Source organism: Schistocerca americana, chromosome 2, assembly GCF_021461395.2.
Source record: "Schistocerca americana isolate TAMUIC-IGC-003095 chromosome 2, iqSchAmer2.1, whole genome shotgun sequence".
NCBI lineage: Eukaryota > Metazoa > Arthropoda > Insecta > Orthoptera > Acrididae > Schistocerca > Schistocerca americana.
This window is the reverse complement of record NC_060120.1, coordinates 273531716-273558798: the sequence shown is the minus strand read 5'-3', so window position 1 is coordinate 273558798 and position 27083 is coordinate 273531716. Positions and strand designations below refer to the sequence as shown.

Genomic DNA, 27083 nt, shown 5'->3' with positions numbered 1-27083 from the left:
TCAGTTTTTCTCCATCAGGGATAGTTTAACAAGAATGTCCACTTTTACGCAATATTTTACTACATAAATATAAACTTATTTTTCAACAATATAGGAAAAGGTGGATTGCTAATTACCATAAAAATAACACACAAAGTTGCAGATGGGCACAATTAAGAGACACTTACATATGAGCTTTAGGCCACAGCCTTCACTGGAAAAAAATAATTGCACACCATTTATCCATAAAAGCAATCGGGTCTCATGCACACGACTGCCAACTCTGGCAGCTCAATTTTTCATTATTTAAGAAATAATAAGATCAAGTATTTCAGTTAAGTAATTTAACTCTGTCATATTAGGGAAGCCTAAGAACAGGTACTGTCAGAGGCTGTATTCACAAAAGAATTCATTGTGCAATGTGTATTGTAAAGGAAGGTATAAAAAAAAAGGAAAAAATGATACAAATGCGGCAACAAAAAATTACATGTCTCATGTTTTTCTCTTGCATGGAGTGTCTTTCTTGTCTTGAAGGCTACTCCAGCAATAGTCAACTGACATTGTAGGCATCCACTTCCCTTTGTGTTGGTCCAATATACCACTGCAACTTGCTGGGAAGAAGTCACTGTGAGAGTCCAGGAAATGTACTTCAAAGACATGTCATAGCCAAGATCTTGACAACTGTTGATCATTTGAGTCTCTGCTTGCTCATAATTTGCAGCTCCTCTTCTTCCAAGGACATTTTCTGACACTTATCTTCAACATTGCCAAGTGTACGCTTAAGTAACAGTCAGGCATGTTTCAAATTTTGATCTAGCTGCAGTTCCCTGATTTGAGGGCCCACAAATACACACACTTCCCTTTTTACTGCTGAAAAACAAGGAAGTTTTTCAGCAAGATGAGCAAAACCTCAGCCAGTTTGATCCATTGTCTTTATAAACTGTTTAAGTAAACTGAGTTTGAAGTGAAGAGGTGGAAGAAGGATGTTCTCATGAGCTACTAGATTTTGATGTTGAACATTTTTTTTTCACCCGCTTTCCAATTTCAAAGAGGCTATTTCTTTTTTATGAAGTGGGATTTTCTATTAGGACTATCCCAATCACACACAGGACAAGAGTATTTTGTGTAGCCTTGTAGTAATCCCAATAATACAGTTACTTGGAAATTGTTACAGATCTTTCATTTATGCCCAATGTGTTTAATTAATTTAACTGAGAATATTTTCCAAATTTTTGTAATGTTCTTTAGCCAAACTGACATATGCTATTGCGCAACAGTAGACTTATTTTGCAAAAAAGCTTTAGATTCCTGTAGATTATATTTGAGGTCTAATGCTTTCATTAAGCCTGCAGCATTGTTGTGAAATGTTAGTCCCCCTCGCTTGCGAAGACTGATACAAAAATGTGTTCTCTGTGTGTAAATTTGCTGCTGTTGTAGGCACTTTGCCGGAGAAAATTATATTCCTGTAACCTCAAACCAAGCAGTTCTATCGTTTGTTTACTGAGTTCTATATCGTGCAGTAAATCATTTAAATCTGTCTGTGTTAGTAAGCATGTCATTGAACTACTAAATGTGTTCTGGTACATAGGATGGTATCTTTCAGGAGATGTTATCATTTCTTCATTGCCATCCAGTTACTGTCACTCTGATTTTTTTTCATCTGTTTGCTATGAAGTGACTGGAAGATTTTAAAAGTGTGTCACTAGCCGTCATGTGGAGGGTAGGTACAAATAAAGAATGTGTTGCTTTGATTTCTTGTTTGTAGTTAGTTAGTTTCAAGTTCCATTGATCATTGTGCAGGATAAATCATAATGACGTTGAACAAGTCATTTTACTGATGATTTTTCCTTCTTGTAAAACTTACTTGTAGATATAATTGCCATTTGACTGTACAATATGCTTAATTATGCAATCTAGATTTCAGCCTTAGGCCATTTTCAAGTGTTACAAATGTCAAAATCATCTGACTTGTGTGGAACGCAAGTTACTATTAATGTACACATCTTAAATAAAAAAAAAACCTTATGTTTCATAAGTAAAAAATGAGAAAAAATTTTGTGATTCATTAATTGGCTGGTGACTTGCATGACTTATTAACAGGATAAGAAGTGAAATAAAACAGATGACCAGATCAGAGGTTTACACTCCATTTTGAATGAAACAATGTGACAGTTCATCCTTGTGCTCACAAAACCAGACCTGAATGATTCAAGCTGTGTGAAAACATCATCACAATTGGGGAATAAACATTGTAACATGGGATGGACCTGATCAGCCAAAATGGTCCCTCAATTCTCGGCAGTAATGCGACCTTGCAGACTAACCATGGGGACCATGGAATACCACAATATGGCTGCCCAAATCACCACCAAACTCTCTCCATGTGTACTCCTGGGACATAAACTTGGCCAGAAGTTGGAAACAGTGCAAAATAAGACACATCCAATCAAATGACTTTCTTCCACTGTTCCACAGTCCAGGTTTTATGGCTTCTGCGCCACGATTTCCTATTATGGGCATTTGCATCCGGGATGAGCAGCTTTGGAATTCCATCTCACCCTGCAATTCCCAGCTTCGCAAATGTGACACTAAGTTCTGCAGTGACTTTTGTAGCTGTCGTCCCCTTGTTTTTCTCCACAATCCTTTACAGTGACTGACTGTCATGATCACTCATTGCCGTGATGTGTCTTAGCGGACAAGTATTCCGCTTTTCCTGTATGCAGTATAAGTCTTCATAAGCATGCCTTTTTAAACACCAGACACTTTGGCTACCTTTGTTGTGGAAGCACCCACAATACGAACACCAATAGTTTGGCCACACTCGAATGTACTTATCTCTGACATACTCACAGCCACTCAGAATACTGTTCTGACCACGACTGACACTTGCAACATACTAAGGATGTTGCGCAGGTGCTGTTCATGGTCAACTAGAGCAGTGCAACTTGCAGGTTTGGTTAGCATCTGCATTTATGGTCAAGCATGCATTTTTTGTGGTGGTTTGATGTTTTTGTCCAGCTCCTGTACTAAATTTAATTGAGAAAAGGAATAAATTCAGGAAGGAAAACAATGTAGATGACTAAAAAAGAATTAAAAATCCAACCAAAGACAGAGAAACAAGTATTGGTAAAGGGATAGAGTAAGATAAGAAAATGAAAAAGCAGGTTTGACCTTATCTGAAAGTCAGAGGCCTTCAGTACAAACCTAGAACAAAAACTGTTGAAAAAATTAAGAGGATGATATACAGAATTACTGTACAATGACAGGGACTTCAAGAATGAAAATAATCAAACTGAAAACATCAATGAATGTGAGAAAATGCAAGATCTCCCAATCCTGAGACACAAATTTGAATATGCCTTTAGGAGGCTGAAAGAAGAAAATGTATCGTGTTGATGACATCGCTGCAGAATTGCTTAAAATTTAGGTAACAACATGAAAGACCAGTTATTTCAAATAAGAATGAGTGCTACAAAAGAGGACTCATGCCAGAAAACTTCACACAGAGTACTCACAGCTACTCAGAATACTGTTCACACCTTTACCATACCTAAGGTATGAAAGGCACCTGCCTGCACCAGTTATAGAACACTATCAATGTTATCATATGACTCCAAAAATTAAAATAGTTAAGAGCAGGATAAAAGGAAAGGTAGGTAAGTATGCTGGAGAAGACCAGTTTGAATTTAGAGAGTGCAGAGGAAGAAGAGAAGCAATTTTGTCCTTGTGCATGCTATTGGAGACAAGGATGGATATAAATAGATCGACTTATCTCACTTTTTTGTTGACTTACAGAACTGGTATCTACTCTTTAGAAGTATGAAGAAAATGGCACTGAACTGGGAGGACAGAAGAATGGTTAATCAGATGTATCAGAACCAAAGCAAAACAATAAACATCAATAAAGTAGAGCAAGATGCCAGGATAAGAAAAGTAGTTAGACAAGGATGTCACCTGTCAACATATTTATTTAATGTTTTCTTTGAAGAAGCTGTTCAGATGATGAAGGAGAAGTCAAAAGTAATAAAAGTCAATCGTGAAAGGATACATTGTGTCATTTGCTGAAATCATATTAGTTTCCGACTCCAAAAAAGAAATGAATAAAATGCTAAAAGTCCTATCAGACACAAACTGTGGATATTAAAGGTGAACAAACGAAAAATGAGAGTAATGATAATACACGAGAAAAAAATACAATTTAAAAACTGTTGACATCAGGACTGATCAGGTGAACCAATTTCAACATCTCAGTAGTACTGTCACATAAGACAACAAATGCTTAATGGAGAACAGAGGGATTTTATTGGCAAAACAGGCATTTATGAGAAATAAAAACATTTTAACCAGCAAACGTATGAATACATATACATACATACATATACATACGCCCCATGAACCATGGACCATGCCGTTGGTGGGGAGGCTTGTGTGCCTCAGCGATACAGATAGCCGTACCATAGGTGCAACCACAATGGAGGGGTATCTGTTGAGAGGCCAGACAAATGTGTGGTTCCTGAAGAGGGGCAGCAGCCTTTTCAGTAGTTGCAGGGGCAACAGTCTGGATGATTGACTGATCTGGCCTCATAACACTAACCAAAACCGCCTTGCTGTGCTGGTATTGTGAATGGCTGAAAGGAAGGGGAAACTACAGCCATAATTTTTCCCGAGGGCATGCAGTTAACTGTATTGTTAAATGATGATTGCGTCCTCTTGGGTAAAACATTTTGGAGGTAAAATAGTACCCCATTCGGATCTCCGGGCGGGGACTACTCAGGAGGACGTTGTTATCAGGAGAAAGAAAACTGCCGTTCTATGGATCGGAGTGTGGAATGTCAGATCCCTTAATCAGGCAGGTAGGTTAGAAAATTTAAAAAGGGAAATGGATAGGTTAAAGTTAGATATACTGGGAATTAGTGAAGTTTGGTGGCAGGAGGAACAAGACTCCTGGTCAGGTGAATACAGGGTTATAAAAACAAAATCAAATAGGGTTCATGCCGGAGTAGGTTTAATAATGAATAGGAAAATAGGAATGTGGGTAAGCTACTACAAACAGCATAGTGAACACATTATTGTGGCCAAGGTAGATACGAAGCCCGTGCCTACCACAGTAGTACAAGTTTATATGCCAACTAGCTCCACGAATGACTAAGAGATTGATGAAATGTATGATGAGATAAAAGAAATTATTCAGATAGTGAAGGGAGACGAAAATTTAATAGTCATGGGTGACTGGAATTCGATAGCAGGAAAAGGGAGAGAAGGAAACGTAGTAGGTGAGTATGGATTGGGGATAAGAAATGAAAGAGGAAGCCGCCAGGTAGAATTTTGCACAGAGCATAACTTAAATCACAGCTGACACTTGGTTCAAGAATCGTGAATGAAGGTTGTATACACGGAAGAAGCCTGGAGATCCTAGAAGGTATCAGACAGATTATATAATGGTAAGACAGAGATTTAGGAACCAGGCTTTAAATTGTAAGACATTTCCAGGGGCAGATGTGGATTCTGACCACAATCTATTGGTTATGAACTGCAGATTGAAACTGAAGAAACTGCAAAAAGGTGGGAATTTAAGGAGATGGGACCTGGATAAACTGAAAGAACCAGAGGTTGTAGAGAGGTTCAGGGAGAGCATAAGGGATCAATTGACAGGAATGGGGGAAAGAAGTACAGTAGAAGAAGAATGGGTAGCTCTGAGGGATGAAGTAGTGAAGGCAGCAGAGGATCAAGTAGGTAAAAGACGAGGGCTAGTAGAACTCCTTGGGTAACAGAAGAAACATTGAACTTAATTGACATAAGGAGAAAATATAAAAATGCAGTAAATGAAGCAGGCAAAAAGGAATACAGACGTCTCAAAAATGAGATCGACAGGAAGTGCAAAATGGCTAAGCAGGGATGGCTAGAGGACAAATGTAAGGATGTAGAGGCTTATCTCACTAGAGGTAAGATAGATACTGCCTACAGTAAAATTAAAGAGACCTTTGGAGAAAAGAGAACCCCTTGTATGAATATCAAGAGCTCAGATGGAAACCCAGTTCTAAGCAAAGAAGGGAAAGCAGAAAGGTGGAAGGAGTATATAGAGGGTCTATACAAGGGCGATGTTCTTGAGGACAATATTATAGAAATGGAAGAGAATGTAGATGATGATGAAATAGTAGATATGATACTGTGTGAAGAGTTTGACAGTGCACTGAAAGACCTAAGTCGAAACAAGGCCCCAGGAGTAGACAACATTCCATTAGAACTACTGACAGCCTTGGGAGAGCCAGGAATAACAAAACTCTACCATCTGGTGAGCAAGATGTATGAGACAGGCAAAATACCCTCACACTTCAAGACGAATATAATAATTCCAATCCCAAAGAATGCAGGTGTTGACGGATGTGAAAATTACCAAACTATCAGTTTAATAAGCCATGGCTGTAAAATACTAATATGGAAAAGCTGGTGGAAGCCGACCTCGGGGAAGATCGGTTTGGATTCCGTAGAAATATTGGAACACATGAGGCAATACTGACCCTATGACTTATCTTAGAAAATATATTAAGGAAAGGTAAACCTACATTTCTAGCATTTGTAGACTTAGAGAAAGCTTTTGACAATGTTGCTAGGAATACTCTCTTTCAAATTCTGAAGGTGGCAGGGGTAAAATACAGGGAGCGAAAGGCTATTTACAATTTCTACAGGAACCAGACGGCAGTTATAATAGTCGATTGGCATGAAAGGGAAGCAGTGGTTGGGAAGGGAGTGAGACAGGGTTGTAGCCTATTCCCATTGTTATTCAATCAGTATATTGAGCAAGCAGTAAAGGAAACAAAAGAAAAATTCAGTGATGGAATTAAAACCCATGGAGAAGAAATAAAAACTTTGAGGTTCACTGATAACATTGTAATTCTGTCAGAAACAGCAAAGGACCTGGAAGAGCAGCTGAACAGAATGGACAGTGTCTTGAAAGGAGGATATAAGATGAACATCAACCAAAGAAAAATGAGGATAATGGAATGTACTCAAATTAAATCGGATGGTGCTGCGGGAATTAGATTAGCAAATGAGACTCTTAAAGTAATAAATGAGTTTTGCTATTTGGGGAGCAAAATAACTGATGATGGTCGAAGTAGAGAGGATATAAAATGTAGACTGGCAATGACAAGGAAAGCGTTTCTGAAGAAGAGAAATTTGTTAACATCAGAAAGACGTTTCTGAAAGTATTTGTATGGAGTGTACCCATGTATGGAAGTGAAACATGGACGATAATTAGTTTGGACAAGAAGAGAATAGAAGCTTTCGAAATGTGGTGCTACAGAAGAATGCTGAAGATTAGATGGGTGGATCACATAACTAATGAGAAGGTACTGAATAGAATTGCAGAGAAGAGAAATTTGTGGCACAACTTGACTAGAAGAAGGGATCGATTGGTAGGGCATATTCTGAGGCATCAAGGGATCACCAATTTAGTTTTGGAAGGCAACGTGGAGGGTAAAAATCGTAGAGGGAGACCAAGAGATGAATACACTAAACAGATTCAGAAGGATGTATGTTGCAGTAGGCACTGGGAGATGAAGAACCTTGCATGGCATAGAGAAGCATGGAGAGCTGCATCAAACCAGTCTCTGGACTGAAGACCACAACAACAACAACAACAACAACAACATGTCAGGAAATCCTTTTAAAAGTCATCTGTATGAAAGTGAAAGTTAGACTCTGAATAAATTGGGAAGGAAATGACTTGAAGCTACTGAAATGTGGCTATTGCAGAAAATGACAAGAACAAGCTGGTCAGAAAGAAAAACCAATCTGGAAGCCTTGACAGAAGTCAACAATGAGATTATTAACTATTATTATTAATTGTGTGGCAATTAGACATCACTGTATGAATAAAAAAAAATGTACATTATTTACAAATTTACAGACATATTATTTATATAATTGATATGATCTTCTGTAGTCCGGGGAGTTTCGAGGGTAAAAGTTTTGAGGACACTCTGTCTTTGAAAATCTCTCTGCAATGGTAATCTTTCCCCACCTATATAGTAGGTCATTGTATCTCACATGGTTAGTCTGGATTCTGTCGAGTGTACTCCACATCCTCTGGGAAAGATCAAGTTCCCATGGTTTGCTATTGGCTTGGAGAAAGCTGTGAAGCTCTGATGGAGTGTTGTTACATCATTCTTGCGTCCAGACTTTGTGGAGACTAATGTTATGGGCAGCCAGGTTTCTAGGTGTTCTGAGTGGGGAATATGTACAGCAGAATCTATTGATTCCAACAGCAGGTATGTCCTCATAAATTGGCAACTGCTGGCTATAACAGATTTTCTTGTACTCCCTCCAAAGGATATTCTTTCTTCTCAGGTTAGAAGATGGAATGTGGTTCAGAGCAGATAGCCAGGACACTGTAGTGGACTTAAGTGTATCAGCAACAATCAACATTGTTTGATGTACTAAAGGAAATGGAAAACAAAAATAAAATTTATTGGACATGTCATCAGATACAACACTTTCATTTTTAACATTTCTCAAGGGAAAGTGCTAGGAAGGAAGGAAAGAAAGAGGACGACCTAGGAAGAAGTATTTAGAAGACACTGAGAATAGGATAAGGATGTGACAATTACGTGGACCTGAAATGAAGAGTCAGTGACAGAAGAAAGTGGTTGCATTGGCAAGGCACTAACCTTTACAATACGTCTGTATGGATGTATGCTATCTGCCAAAATTTATAAGCTTATTATCTCCGTTTATACCACATGAATGGGATACAGTCATCTTCCACCTGACAAACTTTCAAAGACATTCTACATAATGAGACATCTTAATTTTGTTCAGTAGAGTATAGCAGAATATTATGACTTTAAAAGCTGCAACTGAGTCAGTTCTTGTAATCTAATGCCATTCATGAGCATGAGAATTACAATGTTTCACATCTAAGACAGTTACACAGACGGCCTTCATCAAATACAACAAAAATATAATACTGCTTTAATGGCATTCTTGAGAAGAAAGACACCAATAAATGTAGATATTTGTCTGGCCTTACATTGCTCCACTGACTGTTCTGTTGCATGTAATAGTAAGTGATATTCACAAGTTAGCACATCTTTTTTAAAACACATGAAAACTGTTTGATAACCTTTCAGATTCTTTCAATGGTCATATGTAAGGAAGCTTTCTGAGGAACATATTTATTTCATATATACAGGTATCTTCAAACTTACAGCTCTCCTTGGACAAAGATGGGGCAGGGTAATTAGTTGGCTGTGGCCTTGTAGTAGAAACAACTCTGACATTAACTACCAATTGAAAAAAAAATGCAAACTGAGCTGTTCTTGACAGTAAATGTGACACTATGTCTCATAAAATAAATTTGATTCCTTTGATAACTTTCAGCATTAACTTTGGTTGTGACATTCTTTGACTTTTCTGAACACAAAATTCCATAGATATCAAGTATTCATGATTTCATCATGATACCCTTCAAAAATGTTTATCTTTTCCATACAATATTGTATGCTGCACTGTAACCTGTACATATAAATGCATCTCAAAAACTGTTTTGTTTCTCAAGGAAAGTTTGTTAACTTATGAGATTTCACATTGATCCTTTAGCTTTTAATTCTTTCCATCTTCAGTCATGGCGAATAATTGGTATTACCCTAAAATATATATATTATTTTGTCATTATATATGCTAACAGTTTACTTTCAAATTCCTTTCCATTACAACAGTTTGATTCATTCGTACATCATGTTCCATAAATCCCATCACGAAAGAGTCTTCGTGGACTTGGTGGAAGAAGTTATGTTACACATTATGGCACAAGAAGTTACTGCAGGGTATTTCTGCAAAGTACACTGACATACTAACACCCAATTCTGATCAGTGCTAATCTACTGCCATTGATAATAAAGTGAATTACTTCAAGAATAATGTGATTTGAAAAATTCCCCTGTTGTTTCTCTTACACAATCTAGCTGTTGTTTCTTGGTCTAATACCTCAAATTAAGGATTTATGTACCTCTACATAAAACAATATAAGCTGTCTGTAGAGATTCCAGTGGGAGTAAGTTAACAGAATTCAGTTAACTCATATTTTATTCCTGACAATGGATGTACAACAGAGACAAAGGTGCAACTAATGATTGAACTCGGCAGGCTAGAGTGATAAAAGACATTCTCCCCTGTAGGAGTCCTAAACTTATATTGCTGCCAAAGTCTTATTTATTGTCAATGATAAAATTCGCTACAGTTGTAAAAATTATTTATTTCTAACAAGGAAAGCACTACCCAGTGTCCACAAAGGATGTGTAAGTAAGATTAAAATAATATATTCCTGGTACATGGCATGCGAGAGAATATCCTCTTCAATCCTAGGTCTGCTAGAAAACCTCTCATGGAGGAGGACAATTCTCCAGGCTTGGGGGCATGCCACACATGGATTCGCATAAAGACAGATAGGTGGTCTTTCAAACAGTGCAGCATAAACACCCATCAGACTAGTACGAAGCACAATCCAAAGCTGAATTTTTTCAGCTTTGGGTTGTACTTCATACTGATCTGATGGGTGTCATCTATGCAGCACCATGTTCGAAGTTCTCGAATTGTGATGGTGGAATGGTTGATTGCGGTAGTGATGAAAGAGGTGGTGTAGTGTTGCCCTTCTATCCACACATGCTTGCTGAAGGCAGTTGTTTCCTAGGAGTTGCGATGATTAGAAAACTGTCAGCTGACAGCCCTGATGTTATCGCTTCGGTTCAATGCGATTGGGTAGCTTGTAGCAGCAAGTGAACTGTTTGGAAATAAAACACTTCTCAACCTGTTGTTCCTCATGCTGTTCTTCAACAACAACCAAATCAACCACTGGTTTTATGCTTATTTCATTGGGTTGGAACTGTTGCACATCAAGGCTTACCTTGAAATTGTTGTTAGTGTTCTGAATGTCTGAAGTCCCACCATGCCCCGTAGCAAAGCGAGTGTAGTCTTCTTTCTGAGCAGCCCTTCCATCGTCTGTGCTGGGTACGTCTTGTAAAATCCAGGCGTGTTTGAGACAAAGCATGGAGATGGCTTCTTATGTAGTAGTATGTCAGATGAATTCTCTCTCCATTTCAGTACCCAGTGCAGTCCATAATATAGTGGATGCAGTGCTATTTTGCTTGTACCATCCCATAACATGATGTTCTTGCATTCTGCCAGAGCCTTGTATACAAAACTTTTTGGTGAGCCTAGGGACTGGGACGGTGGTATTCTTATTCATGTTATGTGTTATTTCACTCTTGGACTAGGACTGGTAGCTCCGCAGAGGGCATTGGTGTAATGCGGGGTTGAATTCTGCTGATAGGTTGAGCAGATCACTGTATAAAATCTGTGCTAAAGTCTTCTTAAATGTGGAAAGAACACCCAATAGAACCCAGGCTGAGGACTCTGTCCACTGGTCCCTATAACACAAAACTGCTGCCTCGAGTGTTCAATGCCAAGATTTCACCAGTCCATTGCTCTGTAGATGGTAGGCTCTGGTGCTTAGCACCGAACACTGCAAAGGTTACATAGCTTGGAGAACAGTATGAACTCAGATTAGCGTCTCTGGTCAGTAGTGATGGATGCTGGGCAGTAGCAGCACAATATCCACAATTGCACAAATGGCCTCGCCACCGTTTCCACCATTACGTGCAGCAAGGGTGTCACCTTGACCCAACGAGTGATGCAGTCAGTCACATAAAGAGTACACTGATAACCTTCTGACTCGAGTATTGGGCCAACCAGATTGAGGTGGACATTTTGTAACTGGCCTTTAGGATTTCTTATCACTCGTGCTTCTGATGTGCGTTGTGGGGTAACGTGTGAGTTGTGGTGCCCTGGAAATATTCTAAGTTCGGAGTTGGTGTGGCCATGCTGGGGCCTCTCGGCAGGCCACGGCTCGTCGGTGGGCACGTGGTGCCGAACATTAGCCGGGGTCCAGGGACTGCATGGATGGGAATTCCATGGTGATGCTGTGTCGATGAAGGAGACATGCCGGGAGTGCCAAAGATGGTGGACTTTGTGAAACCTTGAAGACAGACATTTCACAATTCATATGGAAATTAACAGTAACCGGATGAATCATGATACCTCAAAAAGAAACATGTACATTACCATTATTTGCACAATGATTCTGATGGTGTAATCAGATTTTCAATATCTTTATTAGTTTAAAGTTTAGTATCTGACTGTAAATTATGCAATTAACACCCAGCAATGGATTTCCAAAATCTAAATGGTTCATCCAATTTTGTCGATTGAAGTGTCTTTAGAAAGCTATTTGTGTAAACCTAAATTGGTATAAATTACAGGCATGTAACTGAATAGTACACAACTTATTGGAGGACAAAGTGGCCAATTACTATCGATCGTGTCAGGCCATAAGCACTCCAAAGTTACACAAAAAAATGGTAACAGCCTGCTTATAAATATATTTATTCATCTATGTCTTTGATTATATCCGATATATACTATTCATGAAGAAATTGGTTAAATATTTACTGTGTTTTAGAAAGCACAGAGACATTAGGCTACTGGCCTACCTTTTGTTGCTATTCCTTTGGTATATGTTTATTTAATTTGTTTATGTATTTAATAATGTGTGTTTATGGTCCAGCCATAGGAATATTTATTTAATTTCAAGTAATTTAAATGTAAATCCAGTATTTTGAAAGTGTTTCAATATGTTCGTGAGTGTGCGTTGGCTTGGAGACAGGGTGGGAATGCTCTAGCCAATCACAGCGATCGTTCCAAAAAGGACACATGGAGAGACTGTATGGAAGTGGAGGAGGAGGATCTTTTTCTGAAGAGGACACGAGCAGTTCAGGACAGTGCAGTGCGAGGGACAGTACGGCACAGGACATAGGAGTTGCTGGACGGGCAGTTCTGAACAGTGCAGCATTAGGGAGAGTAGCACAGGACACAGGGAGTGCTCGACGTGACGATGCAACGGGCACATGGTCATGGCAGAGACTTGGAGAGTGTGCAGTGGTTTGCATGTGGTTGTGGCAGATAGAAATACTTCGGAATGCCGGCTTGTGCACTTGTGAGATTTCCGTGGCTTCTACAGTGAAGACATTGCGTGCATTTAGAAGTGAATATCTCGCGAGCTATGTTGTTGTTCATAACTAATTACATGCAGTAGGAATCTATTGTTTCCCTGTTATTCAACATTTATTTTATTTAATTTGTTTAATTACCTCGAGCAATTAAACAGAGAACCGACTCGCGGAGATAACATCTTGGACCTACTGATAACAAACAGACCTGAACTTTTCGACTCTGTAAGCGCAGAACAGGGAATCAGTGATCATAAGGCCATTGCAGCATCCCTGAATATGGAAGTTAATAGGAATATAAAAAAAGGGAGGAAGGTTTATCTGTTTAGCAAGAGTAATAGAAGGCAGATTTCAGACCACCTAACAGATCAAAACGAAAATTTCTGTTCCGACACTGACAATGTTGCGTGTTTATGGAAAAAGTTCAAGGCAATCGTAAAATGCGTTTTAGACAGGTACGTGCCGAGTAAAACTGTTAGGGATGGGAAAAACCCACCGTAGTTCAACAACAAAGTTAGGAAACTACTGCGAAAGCAAAGAGAGCTTCACTGCAAGTTTAAACGCAGCCAAAACCTCTCAGACAAACAGAAGCTAAACGATGTCAAAGTTAGCGTAAGGAGGGCTATGCATGAAGCGTTCAGTGAATTTGAAAGTAAAATTCTATGTACCAGTTTGACAGAAAATCCTGGGAAGTTCTGGTCTTACGTTAAATCAGTAAGTGGCTCGAAACAGCATATCCAGACACTCCGGGATGATGATGGCATTGAAACAGAGGATGACACGCATAAAGCTGAAATACTAAACACCTTTTTCCAAAGCTGTTTGACAGAGGAAGACCGCACTGCAGTTCCTTCTCTAAATCCTCGCACAAACGAAAAAATGGCTGACATCGAAATAAGTGTCCAAGGAATAGAAAAGCAACTGGAATCACTCAACAGAGGAAAGTCCCCTGGACCTGACGTGATACCAATCCGATTCTACACAGAGTACGTGAAAGAACTTGCCCCCCTTCTAACAGCCATGTACCGCAAGTCTCTAGAGGAACGGAAGGTTCCAAATGATTGGAAAAGAGCACAGGTAGTCCCAGTTTTCAAAAAGGGTCGTCGAGCAGATGCGCAAAACTATAGACCTATATCTCTGACTTCGATCTGTTGTAGAATTTTAGAACATGTCTTTTGCTCGTATCATGTCGTTTCTGGAAACCCAGAATCTACTCTGTAGGAATCAACATGGATTCCAGAAACAGCGATCGTTAGAGACCCAACTCGCTTTATTTGTTCATGAGACATAGAAAATATTAGATACAGGCTCCCAGGTAGATGCCACTTTCCTTGACTTCTGGAAGGCGTTTGATACAGTTCCGCATTGTCGCCTGATAAACAAAATAAGAGCCTACGGAATATCAGACCAGGTGTGTGGCTGAATTGAAGAGTTTTTAGCAAATAGAACGCAGCATGTTGTTCTCAATGAAGAGATGTGTACAGACATTAAAGTAACCTCTGGCGTGCCACAGGGGAGTGTTATGAGACCATTGCTTTTCACAATATATATAAATGACCTAGTAGATAGTGTCAGAAGTTCCATGTGGCTTTTCGCGGATGATGCTGTAGTATACAGAGAAGTGCAGCTTTAGAAAATTGCAGCGAAATGCAGGAAGATCTGCAGCGGATAGGCACTTGGTGCAGGGAGGGGCAACTGACCCTTAACATAGACAAATGTAATGTATTGTGAATACATAGAAAGAAGGATCCTTTATTGTATGATAGCAGAACAAACACTGGTAGCAGTTATTTCTGTAAAATATCTGGGAGTATGTGTGCGGAATGATTTGAAGTGGAATGATCATATAAAATTAATTGTTGTAAGGTGGGTGCCAGGTTGAGATTCATTGGGAGAGTCCTTAGAAAATGTAGTCCATCAACAAAGGAGGTGGCTTACAAAACACTCATTCGACCTATACTTGAGTATTGCTCATCAGTTTGGGATCCGTACTAGGTCGGGTTGACGGAGGAGATAGAGAAGATCCAAAGAAGAGTGGCACATTTCGTCACAGGTTTGTCTGGTAAGCATGATAGCGTTATGGAGATGTTTAGTAAACTCAAGTGGCAGACTCTGCAAGAGAGGCACTCTGCATCGCGGTGTAGCTTGCTGTCCAGGTTTCGAGAGGGTGCATTTCTGGATGAGGTATCGAATATATTGCTTCATCCTACTTATACCTCCCGAGGAAATCACGAATGTAGAATCAGAGAGATTCGAACATGCACGGAGGCTTTCTGGCAGTCGTTCTTCCTGTGAACCATATGCGACCGGAACAGGAAAGGGAGGTAATGACAGTGGCACGTAAAGTGCCCTCCGCCACACACCGTTGGGTGTCTTGCAGAGCATAAATGTAGATGTAGATGTAGATCAACACCAGTAAGTGTTTTGCAGAAATATACCACATTCTCAAAAGTACTTCTACTATTGTACTCATCATTTAAAGTTGTTAAGATAGTACCTGCAGATTTTCTTTAATTGCAGTCTTTCATTCATAAATTTCTACATTGCATTCATAATTGCCAAGTGATAGGAACCTTCGACCATTCGATACATGTGTATACTCATATTGTATACTGTAGACTCAGCAGTATTTGGCTTGTAATGTGGCAATTACATATCCCAGCCCCTAGACAACAAAACCAGCCAAAAACTTCTAATATTTCAACTCTGAGTCGGAGGGTACGTAGTCGGGGGCTACCACACTACACCATTTCATCATCATATCTGAAAGCCCGCAGCTTGTTGACCAGTCTTGCATCATTGGAAAGTCGTGCAGATTTGAGTCCACAGTTTGTTGTATTGCTTCCAATCAGGCCAGACAATTCAGAACTGTAATAACAAGTGTAGTAGCAGGACATACTCCTGGATGAAATAGTCAGTGCAAGCTATTGAAGACAGTCTTTCTCACATTTAGCGCAACTAGCAGTCAGAGCAGTGTTACGGTACATCACACCAGACTTGCGTGGAGGAATCAAGGAATCACAGATGGTGCACTGCTAATAGTATCTTTTAAAAGAGTGCAGATATGGGGATCCTGTTGTTGAGCCTTGGTGAGTTTGTCATAATTGATGTCAACTAACAGTGCGTTTTCTCAAGACAGGTAATCCACCACAACACTGTCTTCACTCTTGAGGTGTTTAACATCAGTGGTTAATTATGCAACATAATTAAGGTAGTTGAAACAATATGGAGAACAATCTTTTACCAGACTGAGTATGGAATCTGCTAGTGACGTTGGTCTGTGTAAATTGTGAGTGGTCTGCCCTCAACATAGCGCTTGAAGTGTCGCACTGCTTCGTACATGGTTAGCAGTTCTTGATCGTAAGCTGACCACTTACAGTGAGACTCGGTTAGCTTCTGTGAGAAGAAACGTAATGTTTGTAGCTCACCCACACTGTCTACTAAATTAGCTGCACAAATTGCAGTTTCACTCAGGTCACAGTTAATTGCCAAAGGAGCTGTCAAGATCTGATAGGCTAATGTAGTATGTAGCAAGCTGAGCTTACTGTGGTCAAAGGTCAGTTGCATTTTGGGAGACCAAATGAGAGACAGGTTGCCTTGTGTGTTTTTTCCAGCCTATGTGTCCATCAACACCGCCTGTATGGCTGCCACTTGTGGCATGTCATGTCTATAAAAATTAATCATGCTGAGCAATTGCTAAAACTCTTGATATTTCCTGGACTGTGCGATTTGACAGATGAGCTCTAGTGCTGGGTCATGAGTCGAACCCAGTTCAACTGATGGAGTGTTCTGGAAATGTCACTTTGGATTGTCAAAGTTGGCACTTGTCATCATTCATCACTACTCTGAAATGTTCAAGGTCTCAAAAATGTTCCCCATGCTCTTGCAGAGGGGCCAAAAAAACTAAAATCTTGTCCAAGTATGAGAAACAGAATGAAATGTTTGTATGTTAGTTGCGTGTTCCATTGATCAATCTAAAGGTACCATTATGATATGGAATGTGTCAAGTGCATAGGAAATGCACACATCAATCAAGTTTTTTTTTTTCTTTTCTTTTTTTTTTAACTTAAAATTTTTATTACTTACCCCATTCCCTTAAGTGGCACAAACTGCGTATATTATACCCATAAGTTTATTTATTCCTATTCAAGAATTTATCTATGGCATAGAAGGATTTGTCAAGGAGATATGATTTCAATTTATTTTTAAAACTATTACAGCTGTCTGTCAGACATTTTATTTTGTCTGGTAATTTATCGAAAAGTTTTACAGCAGCTGTGCCAAAGATAGGTTAAGTAGATGATAGTGTAAGTCTTTCTTTCTTTCTTCTGGTATTAGAAACATGAATGTCACTATTGTTTTTAAACTGGTCCATGTTGTTGAGAACAAATTTTATAACAGAGTAAATGTACTCTGAGGCTGTTGTAAGAAATCCTAATATTTTAAACAGATGCCTAAAAGATGTGTGACTATGAGCCCCACACATTATTCTAACCACTTTCCGTTGAGCAGTGAATACATTTTGCCCAGGTGTTGAGTTGCCCCAAAATATTATTCTGTATGACATCAGAGAGCGAACGTATGCAAAGTATGTAAGCTTGTTAATTTCTATATTCTCAAGATTATCAATTATTTTGGTTGCAAAAGTTGCTGAACCTAGTCGCTTTAAGAGATCCAAAATACGAATTTTCCAATTAAGATCCTCATCTTCATCTGCACCCAGAAACTTAGCATGACAGAGAATTGAGGAGAATTTTATCTACAAAATGTTGTCATGTTTGGGCTGCATGTTTCCAGACTGTACAACATGAACAAAATTTATAGAGCTTTAATGGTGTTATTTTTGCAGTTTTGGGTCTGTCCTTGGCCGCCACAGGAATTGGGAGTTAAGCTTCTTTACAGTATGGAATGCTGAACATGGAAGCATCTGCTAAGATCTGAGTAAAGTCTTGGATGTTTGATGTTGGGTAACGGTCATGTCCTGTGCAGGCATTCAGGGCCCAATAATCACCACATTATTTGTATGTTCTGTCTTTCTTAGGAACTAAAAGTTTGGGCAAAGCCCACAGGCTGTCCGACAGCCTGGCTATGCCTGCTTAATATAATTCATTGATAGCAGTTTTGGCTGCTCATTGTCCATCTGATGCCAATCTGCGTGTTTTGTTGTAAGCCAGTGGACTTGATACGATGTTAATTTTGTGCATAGTGTTGTGACTAGTGTGTGTCTGTTTATAAATCACACACATCATGTGGGGAACATGGAGGGCATACACAGGGGATGCATCACTGTACTGACCTGCATCTGTGGTGGGTTGTGCATTGCAGCACACCCTGACTGTCCATATGTACCATTCACTGACATCATGGTGAGTGATTTCTCGTCCATGCTGAATATTTGCAGATAATGGTGCTATTCCTGCTGTAACCAGTGTAGGTCAGATTGCGTGGCATCCAGTATTTGAGTTTTCAATTCTAAATTCTCATTCCTTTTTTCGTTCTTCATAACTCTCCATCACTGTTTTTAATTCAAAGTCGGGAGTCATTAAGTAGCTGAATATGTAGACATCATACGTAGAGACTGAAGGGGGTTGTACTATAATACAGGACGTATCGAAAAGAATCATCCGATTTGGCACATTTATATTTCGGAAACTAATAAACATATACAATGAATTTTGTTTTTTGATTAATGGAAACTCGGAGTTTTGTTTCATACCTTTTCATAGGAGTTCAATATGCCCCCCTTGAGCTGCATGGCATATGTCAATGCGGTATTCAAAATTGTTCCCACACCACAGTGAGCATGTCTTGAGTTACAGCTTCCACAGCTACTGTTATGCAATGTCTCAGTTTGTTGTTGGTAATGGCGGCACATAAACAGAGTCTTTTATAAACCCACACAAGAAATAATCACATACAGTCAGGTCCAGTGACCTTGGAGGCCAGTAATGTAAGGCTGAATCATTTGGTCCAGTGCAACCAATCCATCATTTGGTAATCCTTTGATTTAAAAATTCCTGCACTTCCAGATGCTGCTACCCAGAGGGAACCATGTAAAACTCGAGAGTTTGCTCTTTCCAACAGTACATTGTTCATGCACTTATCTCAAATAACATAATAGTTACGATTTTTTAAAATCGGATGATTCTTTTTGACACACCCTGTAGTTCCCTCCTAAGCCGCATTGAATTACTGACTCTCATACTAGTTTGCCTGAGGATACCTTCTCATCGGGTCAGGACAGAATTGAAATCAATGGAGAAAATCTGCATCCAAGACTGGTTCACCAGTACCTTCGACCACAAATTGCTGTGTAAATTTCTTGTGCAACCCAAGGATCATGGTGCGTGTGACAATTCCAAATAGCCTGATACACATATTGTTTGCTGCATGCAGTTTGGTGGCAGATGTCGTAAGTTTCATTTGTGGTTGTTCTCCGGGAATGATGCTCATTTCAGAGCCAATGTTGATAAGGAAACATTGATTTGTTGAGATGTTTAACACGAACAGTATAACACTGTCACTTGTAAACAGGGCAAAACTAGCTTGGCCTAAGTGCTTGAGCAGTAGGTGACTTTAAAAGAGTGTAGCGATCCAGAATGGCTATTGCAGACTGCATGTTACATTTGGTGATTGTGTGGTGTGAAGAGTCACATGCCTGGTTGCCGAAGTGAGTGTGAAACCAACAAGGCTCTGGCCGCACACTCTCAGTGTTGTGAGAAATGTAAGTGTTCGTCACTGGTGTAGCAGTTGTGGATGAATGAAGTTACCATCCTCACAGTGGATGCTAGTGACGTCACTCTCGTAAGTGTACATAATCACTCAGGTCTCATCGACTGCTTGGAGCATTGTACCAGAAATGTACTGGTGGCAGTTATTATTGTCCATCACATCTGATTACTGTTGTTGCTGTAGAAAGGCAAAAGGTATTTCGGCCAGGAATAATCTGTGTTCCTTCATTTTGTTTTAATGAAAAATCATCGGTGACTGTTTCCGAGACGTAATTTGAGTAACCAGAGCATGCTGTCTGGCATGAGAATAAAGTTTCACTTCCTTACATGGCTACACTCCTGACAAATATCTTCAGAAAAAGACTTCCTAACACTGAAACTGATATTAGATGTTAACAAATTTCAACATGGTTTTCTTGCTATTGCCAGTCTACATTTGATGTTCTATCTACTTCAGCCGTCATTACTTTTGTTGCCTTGCTTCGACTTCTTTCTTCTCCATGTATTTTAATACCTACTCGAAATTTTTCTTTTGTTTCCTTTACTGCTTGCTCAATATACAGATTGAATAACATTGGGGAGAGGCTACAACCCTGTCTCACTCCCTTCCCAACCACTGCTTCCCTTTCATGTCCCTCGACTATTATAACTGCCATTTGGTTCCTGTAGAAATTGTAAATAGCCTTTCGCTCCCTGTATTTTACCCCTGCCACCTTCAGAATTTGAAAGAGAGTATTCCAGTCAACATTGTCAAAAGCTTTCTATAAGTCTACAAATGCTAGAAACGTAGGTTTGCCTTTTCTTAATCTAGCTTCTAAGATAAGTCATAGGGTCAGTATTGTCTCATGTGTTCCAATATTTCTACGGAATCCAAAATGATCTTCCCCGAGGTCGGCTTCTACCAGTTTTTCCATTCATCTGTAAAGAATTCGTGTTATTATTTTGCAGCCGTGACTTATTAAACTGATAGTTCGGTAATTTTCGCTTCTGTCAACACCTGCTTTCTTTGGGATTGGAATTATTATATTCTTTTTGAAGTGTGAGGGTATTTTGCCTGTCTCATACATTTTGCTCATCAGATGGTAGAGTTTTGTCAGGACTGGCTCTCCCTTGGCTGTCAGTAGTTCTAATTGACTGTTGTCTACTCTCGGGGCCTTGTTTCGACTTAGGTCTTTCAGTGCTCTGTCCAAACTCTTCATGCGGTATCATATCTCCCATTTCATCTTCATCTACATCCTCTTCCATTTCCATAATATTGTCCTCAATACATCGCCCTTGTATAGACCCTCTATATACTCCTTCCACATTTTTGCTTTCCCTTCTTTGCTTAGAACTGGATTTCCATATGAGCTCTTGATATTCATACAAGTGGTTCTCTTTTCTCCAAAGGTCTCTCTGATTTTCCTGCAGGTAGTATCTGTCTTACCCCTAGTGAGATAAGCCTCTACATCCTTACATTTGTCCTCTAGCCCTCCCTGCTTAGCCATTTTGCACTTCCTGTTGATCTCATTTTTGAGACATTTGTATTCCTTTTTGCCTGCCTCATTTACTGCATTTTTATATTTTCTCCTTTCATCAATTAAATTCAATATTTCTTCTGTTACCCAAGGATTTCTACTAGCCCTCATCTTTTTACCTACTTGATCCTCCGCTGCCTTCACTACTTTATCCCCCAAAGCTACTCATTCTTCTTCTACTGTATTTCTTTCCCCCATTCTTGTCAATTGTTCCCTTATGCTCTCCCTGAAACTCTGTACAACCTCTGGTTCTTTCAGTTTATCCAGGTCCCATCTCCTCAAATTCCCACCTTTTTGCACTTTCTTCAGTTTTAATCTACAGTTCATAACCAATAGATTGTGGTCAGAGTCCACATCTTCCACTGGAAATGCCTTACAATTTAAAACCTGGTTACTAAATCTATATCTTACCATTATATAATCTATCTGAAACCTTCCAGTGTCTCCAGGCTTCTTCCACGTATACAATCTTCTTTCATGATTCTTAAACCAAATGTTAGCTATGATTAAATTATGCTCTGTGCAATATTCTACCAGGCAGCTTCCTCTTTCATTTCTTACCCCCAATCCATATTCACCTACTACGTTTCCTTCTCTTCCTTTTCTTACTCTCAAATTCCAGTAACCCATGACTATTAAATTTTCGTCTCCCTTCACTATCTGAATAATTTCTTTTATCCCATCATGCATTTCTTCAATTTCTTCATCACCTGCAGAGCTAGTTGGCATATAAACTTGTACTACTGTAGTAGGTGTGGGCTTCGTGTCTATCTTGGCCACAATAAGGCGTTCACTATGCTGTTTGTAATAGCTTACCCGCACTCCTATTTTTTTATTCATTATTAAACCTACTCCTGCTTTACCCCTATTAGACTTTGTATTTATGACCCTGCATTCAGCTGAGATTCAGCTGAGCAAAGGTCTTGTTCCTCCTGCCACCGAACTTCGCTAATTCCCACTATGTCTAACTTTAACCTATCCATTTCCCTTTTTAAATTTTCCAACCTACCTGCCTGATAAAGGGATCTGACATTCCACGCTCCAATCCATAGAACGCCAGTTTTCTTTCTCCTGATAACAACGTCCTCCCGGAGACCCGAATGGGGGACTATTTTACCTCAGAAATATTTTACCCAAGAGGGGAGTGAGACAGGGTTGTAGCCTATCCCCAATGTTATTCAATCTGTATATCAAGCAAGCAGTAAAGGAAATAAAAGAAAAATTTGGAGTAGGAATTAAAATCCACGGAGAAGAAACAAAAACTTTGAGGTTTGATGATGACATTGTAATTCTGGCAGAGGCAGCAAGGACCTGGAAGAGCAATTGAACGGAATGGACAGAGTCTTGAAAGGATGGTATAAGATGAACATCAACAAAAGCAAAACAAGGATAATGGAATGTAATCGAATTAAATCAGGTGATGCTGAGGAAATTAGATTAGGAAACGAGACAGTTAAAGAAATAGAGTTTTGCTATTTGGGGAGCAAAATAACAGATGACGGTCAAAGTAGAGAGGATATAAAATGTAGACTGGTAATGGCAAGGAAAGCATTTCTGAAGAAGAGGAATTTGTTAATATCCAGTACAGATTTAAGTGCCAGGAAGTCTTTTCTGAAAGTATTTGTATCGAGTGTAGCCATGTATGGAAGTGGAATATGGACGATAAATAGTTTAGACAAGAAGAGCTTTCGAAATGGGGTGCTACAAAAGAATGCTGAAGATTGGATGGTTAGAGTACACAACTAATGAGGAGGTATTGAATAGAATTGGAGAGGAAAGGAATTTGTGGCACTACTTGACTAGAAGAAGGGATCGGTTGGTAGGACATGTTCTGAGGCATCAAGGGCTCACCAATTTAGTACTGGAGAGAATCATGGAGGTTAAAAATTGTAGAGGGAGACCAAAGGATGAACACACTAAGCAGATTCAGAAGGATGTAGGTTGCAGTGGTTACTCGGAGATGAAGAGGCTTGCACAGGATAGAGTAGCATGGAGAGCTGCATCAAACCAGTCTCTGGACTGAAGACCACAACAACAACAACAATATAATTATGCCATCAGCAAATATCACAGTTTTTGAAATGCGTTTCAATGAAAGACTTTGATGAAGAACTTTTATGTAGGTCAGGAACGTGATGAGGCTAAGTGCTGAACATTGTGGGAACACCATATATAATGTTTCTTCACATTGAAATTAGCTTCATTCCTGTGGCAAAAGTGTGACCCTGTGTCTTCTGTTGGATAAAGCGTGCAAGGGAGGGTACTTTTAATGCCATAACATTTTAATTTCCCTAGTAGCATTTTATGATCTACACAATCAAAAGACTTGGCAAAGGCAGAGAAAATGCCAACTGGGTACTTTTTATGTCTAGTTCTATCATAACTGAATTTGTGAGATCACTTATTGATGTTTCTGTAGGTAATTCCTTATATAAACCAAACTGAGCTCTTCTTAAAAGATTTTATTTAGAAAGCGATGTCCTGTTATAAGCTACACTACTGGCCATTAAAATTACTACACCACGAAGATGACGTGCTACACACACGAAATTTAACTGACAGGAAGAATATGCTGTGATATGCAAATGATTAGCTTTTCAGAGCATTCACACAAGGTTAGCGCCAGTGGTGACTCCTACAACATGCTGACATGAGGAAAGTTTCCAAGCGATTTCTCATACACAAACAGCAGTTGACCGGCGTTGCCTGGTGAAACGTTGTTGTGATGCCTCGTGTAAGGAGGAGAAATGTGTACCATCATATTTCTGACTATGATAAAGGTCAGATTGTAGCCTATCACCATTGCGGTTTATCGTATCGTGACATTGCTGCTCGCAATAGTCGAGATCCAGTGACTGTTAGCAGAATATGGAATCGGTGCGTTCAGGAAGGTAATATGGAACACTGTGCTCGATCCCAACGGCCTCGTATCACTAGCAGTCAAGATGACAGGCATCTTATCCGCATGGCTGTAATGGATCGTGAATCCACGTCTCGATCCCTGAGTCAACAGATGGGGACGTTTGCAAGACAACAACCATCTGCACGGACAGTTCGAAGACGTTTGCAGCAGCATGGACTATCAGCTCGGAGACTATGGCTGCGGTTACCCTTGACGCTGCATCACAGACAGGAGCACCTGCGATGGTGTACTCAACGATGAACCTGGGTGCACGAATGGCAAAACGTCATTTTTTCGGATGAATCCAGGTTCTGTTTACAGCATCATGATGGTCACATCCGTGTTTGGTGACATCGCGGTGAACGCACATTGGAAGCGTGTATTCATCGTCACCATACTGGCGTATCACCCGGGGTGATGGTATGGGTTGCCATTGGTTACACGTCTCGGTCACCTCTTGCTCGCATTGACGGCACATTGAACAGTGGACGTTACATTTCATGTGTGTTACGACCCGTGGCTCTACCCTTCATTCGATCCCTGCGAAACCCTACATTTCAGCAGGATACTGCACGACTGCATGTTGCAGGTCCTGTACGGGTCTTTCTGGCTACAGAAAATGTTCGACTGCTGTCCTGGCCAGCACATTCTACAGATCTCTCACTAATTGAAAATATCTGCTCAATGGTTGCCGAGCAACTGGTTCGTCACAATACGCCAGTCACTACTCTTGATGAACTGTGGTATCATGTTGAAGCTGCATGTGCAGCTGTACCTGTACGCGCCATCCAAGCTCTGTTTGACTCAATGCCCAGGGGTATCAAGGCCGTTATTACGGCCAGACTGTGGTTGCTCTGGGTACTGATTTCTCAGGATCTATGCACCCAAATTGTGTGATAATGTAATCACATGTCAGTTCTAGTATAATATATCTGTCCAATGAATTCCCATTTATCATCTGCATTTCTTCTTGGTCTAGCAATTTTAATGGCCAGTAGTGTACTTTCTCAATGATTTATGAGTACATGAGAATTGCAGACCTGGATCTACAGGGTGTGAAAAATAAAACTACATGTACAAAATATTTGAGCATTTGGAAAAGATTTAAAAACTTTTTTGTGACAGACGTGCTACAGGCACATCACTTCCTTACTAGGGGTCAATGAAGGTTTTGATACTGGTGAGGTCCAGACCAGAAATAGTGTTCAAACGGCTGTGTGATGAATACTGCTTTAGAGATGTTGCAGAAAATGTTGTCCATTTACATTAATGCACAAATGGCATCTGCATACTAATAATTATCTAACACATGTAAAACTCCGTGAATGTCTTTCCAGTTTACTTTATATTAATTTTTGTAGCTATCAGACTATCTGACTCAACTATGGGAGCTTTACATGGAGGACATGCTTTGTTATGAAATAAACCTGTGTTCCTAATACGGACAGGTGTCTCTCATATTTTTAAATGTTAAAGTTATTCAGTTGAAAAATGGTAAATGTCACTTTGCAATAATAACAGTAAAAATCAAATTGCTGGTTTATTGTTCCCTTTGCAAGAAATATACTTCCCTATCAATGCCTAAATCCGTCCGTTTTGTGTTAAGAACACCACATCCCGTTGTATTTTCAACAGCCAAGATAAGATCCTGCTTTTAGCCAACAGTGGAGTATACAAAATTACCTGTTTTGATTGTGACAAATTCTACAATGGATAGTCAGGCAGACACATAGAACTAGGCTGGCTGAACATGAACACAGTTGGAGGTTGCAGAATTCTGACTCCACCTTTGCGGAGCATGTACTGAGTGAGTGTCACAACTACCAACCAGAGTCCTATGACCTTCACTTAGCAAACAAAAGCCAAAAACTCAACCTGTTGGAAGCCCTGGAACTTAACAAACATCTAGCTTACAGTCCAGATCTAATCTTAAATGACCAGTCACAGCTTAACAGCTCCCCTCTCCTAAACTTCACATAATCCTCTCTGTTTTTCATTACTTCCCACACTGTCTGTTGCTACATATTCTGCCCCCCCCCCTCCCCCCACATTGTCCTGTACTCATTGATTCTTTTATTTTATTGAAATTGTTTATGTTATCCATATAGACTGTAGCTACAATTGTCAAGTCCTTCTTTTAGCTGGTTTGGTTCATTTATTTAATGCAAACTGTTACAGATGCACAGTTTTGATTATAGTGTTAATGTTTTTCCTGTTTGCTCCTTTTCTATTTATATATTATTCTACTTCTTACTTTTAAAACTGCAGTACCACCACACTCTCAAAGATGCCATTTTCTGTATGTTCCCTCACACTTCTCCATTTTCCTGGATTTATTTATTTCTGTTTATCTTATTGATATTGGTTAAGTTTCTTACACATTCTGTATATACATTGATAATTCTTTCTTCTTTTAATTGGTTTGTGTATCACTCTCCATGTTTCATGCTTCCTGAAGTAACCTTGTCAAGTACTAATTTTATTCCATTGGTTTTGTTTATTAGTGTAAACTGTTATGTAGGCTTGCTGTTCCAGTTTTGTGTTAAAGTTTTTTCCTGTTTACTCTGTTTATACTGTCAAAGATGTTATTTACTGTATGTTAAGGCTTTAATCTAGATGTGTAACTTCTTTTCCAATCTCATTTCCAAACATTGTAACTTCTTTGGTGACAATAGTCAGAAAATGTCTGAAGACATCCTTGTAAGGTGAAAATTGCTTAACACAATAAAAGTAATACTGTAGAACAAAAGCAAACTGGCACCTTTCATTTATTATAATGTTGCTTTACTAAGAACCGATGGAAGATTTAGTTTACATGACTACATTTGTCCCAAACCACGACTGGCATTGACATTCCTGGGCAACTGACCATCGTTAATTTTTCTTTTCT

General features: G+C 39.5%; 1 protein-coding gene across 1 annotated transcript; it reads right to left on the bottom strand.

The window, feature by feature from the left end:
- Positions 1-10631: 10631 nt before the first annotated feature.
- On the bottom strand, positions 10632-11026 carry LOC124593954 (protein lethal(2)essential for life-like). The gene is given in 2 exon segments (XM_047132301.1): positions 10632-10720; positions 10723-11026. Coding segments are annotated over 2 exon segments (393 nt in total).
- Positions 11027-27083: the final 16057 nt, after the last annotated feature.